The sequence below is a fragment of the Phragmites australis genome, chromosome 16, assembly GCF_958298935.1.
Source record: "Phragmites australis chromosome 16, lpPhrAust1.1, whole genome shotgun sequence".
Taxonomy (NCBI): Eukaryota; Viridiplantae; Streptophyta; class Magnoliopsida; order Poales; family Poaceae; genus Phragmites; species Phragmites australis.
Window position 1 is genome coordinate 4,096,534 of NC_084936.1, and position 15,407 is coordinate 4,111,940.

Below are 15,407 nucleotides of genomic sequence, written 5' to 3' on the forward strand. Positions count from 1 at the left end.
ATTAGAAATGATTGAATTTTCAAGAATATTGACCCATCAGTTTTATAGTGCAGAAATAGATTCCTCCATGAGCTGAACTTAGTGACTCAACTGATCAAGAGAACGTACTTTGATAAACTCTCAGAATGGATAAACTCAAGGCTGTAATCTCTTGGTTTTATTTTGTTTGTTCCCCTCCCTAATCTCTGTTTTTGTACTCTCCTTTTATCTCTTAATATATAATTTGTAGGGACCAAGTCCCTCTAGTTTCCCCCCAAAGAAAAAAAATTCTTAATAGTACATAATCTCTAGGTACGACTAAATCATGATCACTTTGATATCCTATAATAACATGCTAATCTCATACTATTACACAAACTGTAGGAATATGACCTCCAATTTTTCCTTTTCTGAAGTTTTATGTAGATACTACAGGACACTACGAGTCCGAGTCTTCTTCAGACAGGTTCGACTCGGACCTGCCTTGCCTCTTCAGCCCCTCCTGAATCCGATCTTTAATCGCGGTTTCCTGTCCAATGAACAACACCAAACCAAATACAGTCCATGATCACAAAGTACTATTAGATTGACAATAATTTAGTATTCCTTAAGGCTTTCTTACCATCATGTGGCAACCTTCCTCAAACTTTTCAAGGAACCCGACAATCCAACGATCAGCGTTCTCCATCCACTCCACAGGGTTGCTTCCAGCTATCTTCGCCGCGCTGTGAAACTGCGTATGCAACACGGTTGGTACCAGAATTTTGTAAATCATGTGAAGATCTGTCTCAAAACGGTTGTAAAGCGACTTGATCACCTTCTCTTGATGCTCTTTCACCTTCTCCCTTAGCTTGCTTATCCCCATGTTCACTCTCAGTTGCTTCTCCTGATCACATTACAACAAAACAAACATAATTCAGTAATTATTTTTTCCCTTTTGTCTTTTGAAGAGGTTCCTGATAGATCAACCAGTCACCTTGACATAGCTCACTCCGAGGTCTTTGCGGCTGTACCCACGGATCAAGTTCCGCATGATGTACTGGTTATAGTCCTTCAAGATCCTCATGATGATGTCCGAAGTCGAGATGCCCTCGGTGCGCTTCGTCTCCTTGAACTTCCCAATGGCCTTCACCTGTACAAACACAGAGATCAGGCATTCCGTTACCTGATCATCAGAACTCACAAATGCTTAACTGAAACTTGGAGGAAATTCAGAGGTCCCAACAAATTCATAGACATCATTGGATGCTCCACTCGTGTCAGCATACCTGAAACAATCACATGATGTTACTGCTAGTTACTTTAGTTACATCGATTTGTCAACATTGTCGCCAAACATACACTTACGGGAGCGCATCATGAGCGACATAATCAATGTGGTGCTTGTCGAGGAATTCCTGATTGATGACCCATGGAGCATCTGGTATAACCTCGTCGACCCACCTTTCGGATTCAAAGCAGGCAACAAAACAGTCAGAGCATTTTTCATGTGTGTCACAGCACCGAGAATCTGAAAATGGGGAGGTGGAAGCTTACTTGCAATGGCGAAGCGATTCATAGCGCTCAGCTTCGGTCATGACAGTCTTGCCTTTGTACCGGTGGGTGATCTCGTCGCTGCAGCAACCGACGAGCAAGTAGGTGTTGTGGAATCTGAGGAGAGAAATTGCACGTTATGCAAGCCAAGAAAAAAAAACGATCTTTTCAATATTTTCATAATTAAAAAGGAAGTGGTAACGACAATCTGTCAATCTTTACAGGAAAATGGCAGTTTGCAACTGCATGCTTGACCACAATCATATAGATTTTTCTTCTTGATGTTGAGTGAAAACAAAGGATGCAGATCAAGGGAATAATAAAATTTAAAGGCTCATGGCATCTGAGTAAAGGGGGGAATCCAGTTGCAGCGTAAGCACAGGATTTGGAACGAAACAACATGAGAAAAGAATACAAGAAGAGCTCACGATTTCTTGGCCTGTTCGAGCGCGCGAGCATGGCCGAAGTGGAAGAGATCGTAGATGCCATCGGCGTACACCCGGACAGGCCGCGCGTCAGAGCTCACCAACGGCGAGGCTGCCCCGCCCGCCGCCGGCGGCGGCTGCGGCGGCGACGACATCGGGTCGTACCACACCGTCTGCGCTGCCGCCGTCGCCGGGACGGCCGCGTCCTCCGCCGGCTTCATCGGCACCGCCCGATCCTGATCCGACGGTTCTGTTCGGTTCCGCCGTGGTCCGTGGCGACGAAAAGGCGCGCGGCGATTTTGGTGGACGCGGGAAAATAACGACCAGCAGATGGGAATGGGAAAAAAAACTGACGGTTTTTAGATGGCAGAAGGCGTGGGCCCCATATTTCAAGGGAGGCCGTTGCTATTTTCGGCTGAGACAGATTGGTGGTATGATTCACCCGTGACATTGCTAATCTGCTACTCGTATGAACGAAATTCAGCAGAAAAACTTCACTACGCAAAAGTTTGAGAGGCTTGTTTTCTTCCAAAATTTAGCCAAAAAGAAACTGCATATTCTCCTTCCTGTTTTGTGGTAAAATTGGGAATGGACCGCTGAAGGTAGCGAGGTCCCATGACGTGGTAATTCTGACGACGCCGATGGTTTCTGCATCAGGTTTTGTGCTTCTTTTTGGCAACAAAATTTAAATGCAGCTGTATCAGTATTGCCTTCTGTTGGATTGTGTGGCTTAAGCGTCTGTTGTTGCATTGGAAAATGTATGATTTCCAAAGGCAAAGCATTTTTGTATTTTCAGATGGTAAACTTATGCACCTACAAGGCTGCAAAAGCCTGTGATAAACTGCAGAAAGTCCAATCTTTGTACACAATACCATGATTGTAACCTTCAGTGTTGCACAATGCTGATATCAGGTCGTGTTACTTCAGTGAACATAATTCATTGGGAAAAGGGGGGTTGGACAAGTGTAACATTGAAATTTGTAGTTGAAGACACAAAGACAAGATTTTTGTATAACACATGTGGTCTTCAATATTTCTATTTTTTCCAATCAAGAAGATCGGAAAACAACAACAAAGGGAAAATAACTAAACATACAAGCCAGCTGAATAAAAGAACGAGGAGAACATCTGAATTAGTCTGCATTTCATGGGGAATTATGGGACAGATGATTTTGTTTCGAAGTGTGCTCACTGCTGCTGAGATTGACCTCCAAGAACCTTCCTAATGTTGTGCCGCTGCTCTGACGATAACCTCCTAGGAAAATCAACATCGAACTTGATCCTCAGGTTGCCTCTTCTCCCATTCTCCTTGACAATAGGCATCCCCTCCTTCGCGATCACAAGCTCATACCCAGGTGTCACCACATCTGTCAGCTTAATCACCAGGTCACGTCCGTCGAGGGTCTTCAGATTAACAGTGGTTCCTGCCAAGGCATCCACCAAATCAATCTTCCGGTAGACCAGGAGATCGTTGCCTTCTCTTGTGTACAGATCATGGGGCTTCTCATCGATGACAAAGACGAGATCGGCAGGTAGCTGATTTGGCTGCTCATTGCCCTTATCTGGGAATGTTATCTTGGTTCCCTTCTTCCAGCCAGGCTTTATATCGATTGTTAAAATCTCCGATTCAGTCCCTGGTTGCCTGCTTAAAAGCCAGAAGGGTTAGGAGAGGAAAAAACAAGTTCGGAGACAAGGAAATCAGACTCCGTTAATCTCTTGAAATCACCATTTCTTAATTGTTTATGACCTCCTTGTACTCACATATTGCTTGTACTACAAATAAGGGAATAATGGCATGCTTTCTTAGGTGAAAACTAATGCAAAGAGTCTACTACAAGAATCCACCTAGATACTCCTCCCGTTTAAGAATACAAGGCGTATTTTATTCTGGCTCAGGTCTTCAAAGTTAGACTCTGACCATTGGTTTCTCACAAAATATATAATTTATAGCTACAAAACCAATATATTCTGAAAGCATTTCGAGATATGAATCTAGTTGTATAATTTTTACACACTAAACATACTTATAATTCAACTAATCGTTGCTCAAAATATATAAAGTTTGACTTTTTCAAAATAAAGTACATGTATTTTTGAAGGAGGGGGCACATGCTTACCCATTAGGCTTCACAACGCTCCTGGATATCTTCATCTTGCGTGTCGAACCTGCATACAGATCTTCAAGCGTGCAGGGAAGTTTGGTTTCCACAGGCGGTGGCTTCCGAGCCTGACTCGAGCTGGTGCCGACTGAATCATTGTGTGATCTGAACTTGTTGACATTCCCACCAAACCCACCGAAGGTGCCAGCGCCTTCTGTCTGGAACCTCATCGACTTTGCTCGCCCCATGCCCTCGAAAGGCTTGCTGCTGCCAAAGAACTCAGCAAACACGTCTTCCGCGTTCCGAGGATTGAAACGGTGGTTGCTGGACCCGTTCATGGACGAGGAACCACCGCCATCTACAGAGGCCTTCAGGCCCTCCTCTCCATATTGATCATAGATTGCCCTCTTCTGGGGATCACTCAAAACCTGAAAGCAGTGAACATTGCACATGGTAACCTATCTTAAACTTCAGATATTGCTTGCACATGTTTTGTCACTTAAATATTTTTTGTGAGGATTTTTTCTGCTACATCTGAAGGAGCAGAAATGATCAACCGTACACATAATCCACAATTTACACTGAACGCTGGAATGCAGATATTATCGATCAGCATACTTTGCAGGAATGCATAATGAAGATCGGCCTAACACACAATGCACGCAATCCACACGAATCTTTGGTGATATTTAAAATTGGCAAACAAAACAACCATCATGGTTCCCCAATCTCCAACCAAAACGCACTTATTTGTAATACGAACAGAAAAATAATAATAACCACCAACATCTACCCAATTGCATCACAATAACATCACCTTAATTTTGTTACCAGGACCGCGAAAGCTACGTCGCGCTGCAATTGCATCCAACTGTAAAGTAAAAAACGGCGTGCATTTCCATACCTCGTAGGCCTCGGATATCTTCTTGAATTTGGCCTCGGCCTCCTTGGCGTCGCCGGGATTCTTGTCGGGGTGCCACTTCATCGCCAGCCGCCGGTACGACTTCTTGAGGTCCTCCTCCGTCGCGTTCCGGTTCACCTTGAGCACATTGTAGTAATCCGTCCCCATCTCCAACGCTCATGCCAAGAACAGCAGCAGCAACAACAACACCCGTCACCACCCAACGCAACCAAATCCTTCCTGGATCCACAGCAAGCCGCCTCGCCTCCTTCACGCCGATCCACAGAAACGCGTCAGATCGAGACGCCTGGGAACGAACGAATCGCCCGAATGCGATCGGGACAGAAGAAAAGCTGCCTCCTTTTACCCGCTTCCCCACCACTCTCGCCCACGCAAGATCAGATTAAACCTTCGCCTCTCCTCGCTCCCACTCACAATGACTCCACAAGCAGCAGAAGCAACAAATTCACCGCGACCGCGTCGCACCAAGGCGCCACCTTTTGCCGCGCTCCCGCTCCAATCCACCGGATCAACCAAGAAATCAACCGGCCAAACCACAGAATGAACAGCAGCTTTGCATTAAAGAACTCGCAAATGAATCTAACTGGAAGGGGTCACAGCCAGGCGGCGATCAAATCCAGGCGGAGAGGGCCGGGAGAAGGAACAAGGGGGGATCTTGGGAGCCGAAGGTAGCGGGCGGAAGGGACGTAGACGACAGGGAGAAGGGACAGCCGGATAGGGGAGACGCGCTATTATGGGCCCAAATCATGCTTCGGTTTACTAAAATAGCTACGCGCCTTTGGGGAACAAATCCGGGGCGTCCCCAGTGGGACCGACATGTGGGGCCCGCGAGATCCACCTGGGCCCTTTCTGGCTTGTGTTTTCTGACAGTGACGCTTGCCAGGTATGTGTGCTAGGGGTGTGTTTGAAGAGGTTTCTGGACCAAATTTGGTGTGAATTAATGATCTGCTAAAATAGGAGTATGTTTAAGCAGTGTAAATGGAAATTTTTAATAAATTATCATAATGCTGATTGATTATAAGTTTTTTTTAAGATATCAAAAGGGTTTCGAGTGATGTTAGGAGTAATTGTGACTGATGCACTATCGGAAGTTGTTAGGGTGGAAATGAGCCAAGCCAGCTCGGTTCAACGAGCTCAACTGTAAGCGAGTCGAGCTAGGCTCGGTTCAATCAACTTACCGAGCTAAAAATCAGGCTCGAGCCAGCTCGGTTGGCTCGCGAGCCAGATCTATTTGACACCTTTCCATCCCCTGGATGAATTCCGCCACCTCCCCGTGGTCCCTCGAAATCTACCAAGTGAAGCAAAATGTCTAACACATGGAGGTCATGGCCATAGACTTCTCCTCCTGGCGCTAGAGGTGGCATTCGCGAAGCTCCTCACGCATCTGTACCACTCCCCTGGCTAATGAGGTTGTGACGCCACCGCCGAAGTCGAAAGCGGATGTGGTGTGGCTAAGGACCCCCTCGCCATCGCCATCGGTGCAGGTGTCTAGGTACTCGCTCCATGACCTGAGCCTACTATTCCCGCGCGCCCTTGAGCTCACGCCATCACCAGTCGAGGCAATGCGGTGCTATGCGGGCATGGATGGGAGCCTGGAGATGGTCGCGGCAGCGAGGACAACGTCTGCCATCTGGGCGGCATGTCTAAGGCTTATGGATCTTGGAGAGGTCTCTGGGCGGTTGGCAGTGTGTTTGGGGCCTCTAGGCTGAGGGCCGATAAGAGCGACAGTTGACTAAATGCTGGAGTTGGGTTGGGGTGGGTCGGCCACCGAGCCAGCTTGGGCTCGACTCGTTTAACGACCAGGTTGGGAAGGTGGCTCAACCTCGGCTTGTTGATGGTCGAGTTGATCCGAGCTTGATCGAGCCCGAGCTAGCTCATGAACCTCAAACTTTATTTCCAGTCCTAAAAATTATACATATTTATATGCCTAAGATTCTTGAATTAGAGTGAAAAAAGAGAGAGAAAAGGCTCATTATTAATATATCATATAGCATAGTCATAAACGAATTGTAGCATTATTTTGTTCCATCTAGTTATAGATCTAGGATTCACTTGAAAGAGATTTTTTCTAAAATCATCAAAATGATAAAATATGTCTCTCGTGAATTCCAACATTTCAAGTTGTGCCATACACTTCATTATGCTAATGTATTTTTCAGTACTGTTCACTAAAATATAGTCCAATCCTTTCAAAAAGTTTTTTTTTCCCCGGTAAGCAGAGGGAAACATGGCAGGCACAAAGGCAGGATGTGTAGACAAGGAGGGTGGAGGTAGCAAAAGGGGAACAAAAGCCCAGTTGAGGCAGGCACGATTAGGATCTCTGCACGTCGCCGCCGTACAGAAAGCAAACAATCATGCTCCACGTCTCTTTTTATCTTTTACAAGTTGGGGGTTTGGGATCACGAGGTTCCAGTTCTCTTCTCGTTATTGTGTACTATTTGATGCTCCATCTTCTCCTAATAATTTCAGCTGCAGGTGTTTAGAGCGTGGTTAGTTGCACGAGAGTTGAAAACCCTGGGAATATAGTAAACACAATAATATCATGCGTAGTAGAATAAAACCGGAGTTTAAATAGATTAAGCACCAATGGATATCTTTATATTGGAGCTCTTTCTCTATTGTCAACAGGAGGTTGGTTAGGAATATGCAAACACTTTCTTTAGATGCTCCAACGTAAATTTGAAGAGAAATTATTATTAGTAGTAGAGAGAGAATGGGGAAAGAGAGAGGAGAAATTGTCTTGAACTTTCTATATATAATATGAAATGTGAGCCCATACAAAACTTTCTTGTGCTAGTCTTACAACCCAAATGTCTGCCATTTTAGAGAAAAAATATTCAAAACTTTTCGATCGATTTGGAACACGGAACATCTACTGGTTGTGCTAGAAAAAGTAAAATGAGGATATTGCATCTATACATGAAGCTTGTAATGATTAGTAAAGTTAATGATGCAAACACTTAATTGAAGTAGAGATTAACTAGTTATCAACTATGTGTACAAAAAGAAAATATAAGATTTTATACAGGTTTGGAACTCTCTTAGGATAACAACTATACGTTCTCTGCTAGCTTGATTAATCTCATAAGAAGACAATGTAGGAACGAGATTGACGATTAGAGAGGGTGAATAGACGATTCAACAAATTTCTTACAAAATCGATGGTCTTCTCCTATTTAAATCACCTAACGCATTTCAAAACTTAAGCGGAAGAAAAAATCAAGATAAGTTTCAACAAGAGAAAATCGAGGCAACACGACTCCACGGATGGTTTATGAACCATATGTTCCATTTAAGATCAATCCATACGTCTTAGCACTTGAAAGATCATAACTAGCAAAGAAAAAAAAAGATGAACACCAAGCGGTTAAACTCTCTAAATTAATTATCTAGATGCAAGAGAATTCAAGATCCCATCACGTAAGCGTGTGTATACAAATTTTATGTCTCTGGCAACAATAAGAATGATCTCACAAGATACTAAAATTTCAGCCAAAAATAAAAACGAAAATCAAAACCGAAAAGGAAAAACTTTTACACAAGGCAAGGAAAACAAGAGAGGGAAATTAGAAGGAGGGGAATTCAAGCACATGAAACAAAATAAACTTCATTACTCAAATAGATCAGCCCTAATTTAGACGGATTCCAAAGATTTTTCTCTCAAAAGTCTCACCTATTATATAGGCTAAACACTCATCCTTCTCTCCACTAAAATCCTAACACAATGCTTTCATATGGGTGGCACAAGGGGCTCAAATAGCTGGTTCATCCTCTCCTATAGCCGCACCCCTCTATTTATAGGCCTAGAAAACTTGATTCTAAGTTTCTTAGCTTTTTTTCAAAATACATCTCTCTTGTAGTACACTTCAACCAACCACCGAGGGTATTTTAGTCTATTTTCTTCTCTATTCATCGGATGGTCGCGGTGCCTTTACGACTTAGTTTTGCCTCAACGCAAGCTTTACGATGGTGCCACGTACTCCTCCAATCCTCTCACGGTTTTGAGGCCAAACTACGAAACCCTAGCACGTTTCTCAAAGCGTGACTAGCTGCCACTTGTTTCCACCTGAAGCAAACGCTCCGATGATGACGCTTGTCCTCCATCTTGCGATCTTGACCTCCGGCAAGTCTCTCCAGCTCCCGATCCCTCATGACGCATTGTCACTTGCACCGGCATCCCCTTTGCTTGACTTTGTCATCACGTCATCTTCATCTTCCGTTTCATGTTTTGCTTGACCTTCATATGTACAGTTAGGATCACCTTTGACTCCGCGCGGCCCTCCTTAATCGTCCGGCACCAAGCACCCACTTAGCCCCGATCACCCGCCGTCGACCGCCAAGCATTCATCACCTGCACACCATGAAACAAGCAAACCCATTTCTCCACACTCCAAAACATCTTCAGGTTAGCATAAAATTAAAAACTTCTACTCAGAGCGTATTCTTTAGAAAACGTGAACAACAGATGGTCCGGTGTGGTATGCTCCTGAACACTAAACCATCCGGTGAGTGTAACATTATTTGTTCCAGGAAAATTTTGCTCTCTGTAAGAAAAGGTACTATGAAAGCTTCCGGTGATCTCATATCCATCACCGGATAATTCAGTGTGTGCCAATCCATTGAACCACCCTCCTTGCAACCTCTTTGTAACAAAAGGTTCGGTGCTTTCTCCACTGTTCACAATTACAACGTCGGACTATCCGGCGTACATAATCAGACTTGCACCAAAAATCTCCTTCCTGCAGAAAATACTCCGGCACTCTCAAAATCCATCACCGAACCACCCGATGTTTGCTTTCATTTCTGCTTCAACACTGAAAATACTCCGGTGATACCCTCCGGTGTAGCCACCACACTCACCGGACCTTCCAATGCATTGATTTCCAATTTCGCCCAAAAATTGCTCTCTGCAAGAAATAGTCCGGCGAGTATACACTGCCCACATACTTCCGGTGAACACTAGGACATACGATGTTCACACCGGAACTTCCGGTGTGTGTAATTTTTCTGCGTACAGAAAAGAATTTGCCGATTCCAAACACCGTCAACTCGAGTTAGACATGAACATGAATAAGCATCCATAAACATATGCTAACCAAGTCCAAGATATATCAACTGTTGTCAATGCCTCATCACATGAAAAAATAAGGCACTTCTCCACTTGGTTTCTCAAACAATTATAATGAGGGTGTATCTAGATCTATTCCTATGAATCTCAGTGAGTTCTCTCGTATTCTAAATCCTAAATCTCTTGTTGGATTAATATGATCGTGACTTGAATTTGTTGTGGGTCTCAATGAGTTATTTATGCTTCTATCCGACCTCGTATTGCTTCTATTTGGCTCTCTTTCTCGCTCTCCTTCTGTTTCTCCTCGACGTACCTCCTCCACTACTTATATAAGTGGATTGGAGAGGCATACCATACTCTAAGGCCATGTGTGGTAAGGGGAATTAGAATCAATTCTCCTCATAATCGGCCCTGGGTTATCCAAACGGGGCGAGCTCGAAGCGATTTTCTACCAAATGATTATCTGTTTCGGCCTGAATCGATGAAACAGCCTCCAGGGCGTTTCACGGGAGAAACTCCACCCTCATTCCCAAGCCACCCCGCCCCATCCACAGTCGCTCCCCCGGCCACTCTACTCTACCACCGCTCCCCCTTCACCACCTCTGCGTCCGCCCTGTGGTGCCTCGCCGTCCCAGGCGACCTCCTCCTCCTTTCCCTCGGGCACCTCGCGATCCCACACCGTTGAGCCTGGCCGCTGAGCCCATGATGCCAAGCGAGTGTCGTGTCACCGAGCCTACATCATCATGATAGCACCACCGAGCAAGACAAAGAGAAGGAGAGGGTGGCGGTCGGGTGAGAGGAAGGGAAAGAGAGTTAGAGAGAAGGAGAGGGCTAGGGTTTGGTTTGGGCATGTTGGCCCGAAATTAAATAGGCCAGGAAAATTAGTATCTGATTTGTTAAGTATTTGTCTTTTTTATATCTAGCGAAAAATTGAATTAGGTCAATTGCTCACTGAAATACTCACTTAGAACAAAAAAAATAAGGACAAGGGTAAATTGGTCAATTATACCATGATACTCTCTTTCAAGAAACTGAATCCAGTTAACTAGAACAAACGGTTTCCATAGATGATTCTGATTCACTAGAGAAATGTTTCTAGGGAGAATCCGAATTCGAAACTTCTCTAGGAGAATTTGGATCCCTACCAAATGGGTCCTAAGTCTCAAGCGTAACCTTCTTGGATTGTGTTATCTTAGAAATTCTTTCCTGTTCTAGGGATAGTTTCTATGTAGAGCATAATAAACTACCTGAAATATCTGCACATGTCTTATTTACCTCATGGCAGTTATTAAGGTGTGTTTGACAGTGAGAAATGCTCCTGTTTTGGGCTAGAAACAGGATAATCCCTAGCAAACGGGTAGTTTAGTTTCTGATTCTTGCAAAAAACCAAGAGAAACAATTTGTTTTGTAATAGTACGAGAATAACTCAAAATGATATTTCTCACTATAATCACCTCCCCTGTCATATACAATCTTAAGGAATTAGAATCTACTGAACTAGCCAAAAAACAATTGCACAAATTAATTATAATTCATCATAGAAATGTTTCTAGGGAGAAAATGAATCTGAAAAGTTTTTAGCAGAATCCAGAATCATGCCAAACTAGGCCTAAACCTATCGTACAAAGTGATAGATACGTGTACGATGGTACTCTATCCTCAAGATATATTGTATTTCTAGTAATTTCTTAATTAATAATGATCAAATCCTCATCAAAGTTAATGATGAACTACACAATGAATTCTATTGAGAATTTCGACTTGGAATGATCAAGTCCAAAGTTTACTGAAAAGTACAATAATACTACCTCCATTGGTTGTTGGATCTACAAACCGCACCAATTTAATGAACAGAGCAATCAAAGCGCTAACCATTCAACTTCCCTAACAAATTAAACCCAAACCACTAGATGAATCAAAATTGGACCCCTTTCACCAGTATCATATATGGCTGCCTCAGTCTCCTCACCACATGCGATCAATATCCTTTTTCTCGCGGGAGCAACATGCACTGAACACTGCTAATCATCCTTGTGTTAAATGGTAATATATCCTTTTTCATTATCAAGTAAGGCTTTGTCTTTTTAACGAAACAAACCATGCTTTAAGAAAACTCCATTACGAGTTTTGTCGAACGTAACTGAACCACAGAATTGGCGCTAGCCTGAGACGGTTGCCCCACGAGCAGTGTGTATTACTACGTAAGAAACTAACAAAGCAAACATATCATTAGTGACAGCTGCTCAATACGTGTCACTAATGCACTATTAGTGATGGGTTTAGTGACGATTCATCACTAATGTGTGGCTCGGATTGGGACCTTGCCAAGACCCGTCACTAATGAGGGTCATTAGTGACGTAAGGGAACAATCCGTCACTAAAGATAGTAGTGACATGTCGCTTCAAAGCCTATTACTAAGGACTCCATCATTAGTGACGGGTAGAGAGGACACATGTCACTAAATGTAGCCTCAGACGGTTCACTGTCAGGGCCACTCATTAATGACGGGCGTCCTTATCACCTGCCACTAATGACTGATGTTTACGGTTATTTTCTATGATGAGCAGCTCAACCAAAGAGTGTTTGTCTGCCGTCTGCTCAGCACAAGGGCGATTTTTTGGCGATTCTGTTGAGGACCAACAAAATCTTAGTTATTTGAAGTTGGGATTGTCCCTTGGACTTTGAAGGTTCGCCTCCCCTTTCCTCCTCCTATTGCTCATATGTGGTCGATTCTAGAGTTTGAGTTGGAATCAACAATTTTGCTCATTCTCCCAAATCTTGATATATGTGGATTGTCCCTCTTGTCCTTTGAAGGTTTGCATCCCCTTTTATCCTCTTCTTGCTCCTATTTGCTAGATTCTAGAGTTTGAGTTGGAGTTCACAATTTCTCCTTCTTCCAAATCTTGATATGTATATGGCATAATTATGTTAATTATATTCGTAAAAGTGAATTTAGTTTGTGTAACCTACGTCTCCCATTCAGGAGTGTTTGATTATCAATATGACTTAATAACTTGTCATATTTATAAGAAGATGGTCCCGAATTGTCCATGATCTTTGGACATTTCGAACATATATGTCCCGAGTAGTATATTTATGTGCTCTTGTATGGTTCTAGAGAGAATTTTGGTGGCATCTCCCTGTTGTTCTCTGGATACACACCCTATTGGATCATTGTCGAGACGTGTATTTGGAGAACAACGAGGAGATGCTGTCAAAATTTTCTCTAGAACCATACAAGAGTATAAAAACCTATTTGGGCCACATATCCTCAAATAGGATTAGGATATATCTTTGACTATGTAGAAATTAGCTTGAATCTACTCATAATTTAGTTAAATTTAGTTAGAATTTTTATATTTTCCATTGTATGTACTATGTCGTTTCTATTAACAATGAATATTTTTTTAATCTGTAGATGAAGGACCGAAGTTGGATGTACCTTGATTGCCGTACTTGTAACGAGTACATGAACAGAGTGAAGTTTTTCATGAGTGCCGCAATGGTGGATATAGAATGCCAGGGTAAAATGGCAATGTGGTGTCCATGCTATGATTGCAAGAATGAGAAGAAGTTCTCAAAACCTGACAATGTGTACGATCACTTGTTAAGGCGTGGATTCAAAGGGATATATCACATTTAGAGCAAACACGGCGAGGAAGGCCTTAATGAAAGGGAAATGGATCAGGTCCTCCTAGACGGAAATATGGATCAAGGACTCCCACCAGCCGATGATATGGATTATTATCTCAAAGACGCATACATATTAGGATTCAATGATGACTATGTGGATTTGGTGGAGAACGTGAACAAAATGGTGTGCAGTGCTGAGGGGCATGACAAGTTTGCCAAATTCTAGGGACCGGTGCGAGACTTGAAGACACCATTTTATCCTGGTTGTAAGGAGAAGTACACACTATTGTTTGTAGTGCTTACGCTTCTACAATTTAAGGCAACTCATTGCTGATGTGATAGGAGTTTCAAAGTTACTAAGGGACATGGTACCAGAGGGGAACAATGTGCCCAAGACCGTCTATGACGCAAAGAAGATAATTTGTCCTTTGGGATTTGAAATAGAAAAAATACATGCACGTAAGGAGGATTGTGTCCTATTTCGTGGAGAGTATGCTGACATGGATCAATGTCCTGTTTGTGGAACCAATTGATACAAGAGTAGAAATGAGGGTGGCGACATGGAGGAAGGTAGCAAGAGAAAAGGGTCTCCTAGGAAGGTGGTGTGGTATTTTCCTATCATTTCCCATTTGAAGTGTTTGTTCACAAATGCAAAGGAGTCCCAATTGTTGTGGTAGCCGAAGGAGGGTCGTAAGAACGACACAATGATACGACGCCTTGCAGATTCTGCTCAGTGGTGAACCATTAATTCTATATTTGATTGGTTCATTGAAGAATTAAGAAATATTAGGTTTGCTATGAGCACTGATGACATGAATCCATTCAGTAACATGAGTAGCTTACATAGCACCTGGCATGTTTTACTGTCTATCCACAACCTTCCACCTTGGCTTTGTAAAAAGCGGAAATACATTGTGTAGGCAACCTGGCAACGACATCGATGTATACCTCAGGCCTTTGGTGGATGATCTTAAAAGACTTTGGTCAGATGGCGTTGAGGTTTGGGATTAGTACGAGCGAGAATACTTCACCCTACATGCCATGTTGTTCATCCCCATCAATGATCTACCAACACTTCGTACCTTGTCAGGGCAGAGTAAAAGAAAAGATGAAGCTTGCCCCTAATGCTTAGATGACACTAAAAGTATGTGGTTGAATGAGTAAAACAAAATAGTGTACACGCGACATTGATGTTTTCTTCCCATGAACCACCTGTACCGGAAAATGAAGTATCAGTTTGACGACACAAGGGAGAAAGTGTCGCCTCCAAGGCATTTCAGCGGGCAAGATGTCTATGATAAGGTTAATAATATCAATGTTGTCCTTGAAAAGTGAAAACTATCATCCACGAGTGATGAAAATGGAATGTGGAACAAGAAATCAATTCTTTGGGAGTTTGATTATTGGAAGTACTTAGACGTTCGCCACTCTATTTACCTCATGCACGTAGAGAATAATATTTGTAACAATCTCTTTGTTACAATGCTCAACATGAAGGGAAAAATAAAGGATCATGAAAACACATGAGCTGACCTTGAAGAAATGGGCTTAAGGCCAGAGGTTCATGCCAAGGATACAGATAAAGGAAAATTCCTACCCCCATCTTGCATCACCCTATACAAGAAGTAGAAAAAAGAATTTAGCGAGTTCTTGCTCGGTGTGAAAGTTCCCACCAATTACTTGCACGGTGTGAAAGTTCCCACCAATTACTCGTCCAACATTAGAAGACTTGTTTTGGTGAAAAAGC

At 43.1% G+C, this 15,407-nt stretch overlaps 2 protein-coding genes across 3 annotated transcripts; both read right to left on the reverse strand.

The window, feature by feature from the left end:
- Positions 1-258: 258 nt before the first annotated feature.
- LOC133895931 (choline-phosphate cytidylyltransferase 2-like) lies at positions 259-2,171 on the reverse strand. The gene is made up of 7 exons (XM_062336459.1): positions 1,941-2,171; positions 1,516-1,629; positions 1,327-1,422; positions 1,205-1,247; positions 956-1,111; positions 602-865; positions 259-508 (listed from the first exon to the last, which is right to left on the reverse strand). The coding sequence occupies exons 1-7, from the start codon at positions 2,156-2,158 to the stop codon at positions 419-421; spliced, it is 981 nt and encodes a 326-aa protein (XP_062192443.1). The 5' UTR covers positions 2,159-2,171; the 3' UTR covers positions 259-418.
- Positions 2,172-2,879: 708 nt separating this feature from the next.
- Positions 2,880-5,675, reverse strand: LOC133896368 (uncharacterized). Of its 2 annotated transcripts, none has more exons than XM_062336962.1 (3): positions 4,941-5,675; positions 4,055-4,464; positions 2,880-3,579 (listed from the first exon to the last, which is right to left on the reverse strand). In XM_062336962.1, exons 1-3 carry the CDS (start codon positions 5,103-5,105, stop codon positions 3,126-3,128), a joined length of 1,029 nt encoding a protein of 342 aa, XP_062192946.1. In that variant the 5' UTR covers positions 5,106-5,675; the 3' UTR covers positions 2,880-3,125. The 2 variants fall into 2 exon arrangements, with proteins under 2 accessions (XP_062192946.1, XP_062192945.1); XM_062336961.1 differs by having other exon boundaries at positions 2,880-3,582.
- Between the last annotated feature and the right edge of the window lie 9,732 nt (positions 5,676-15,407).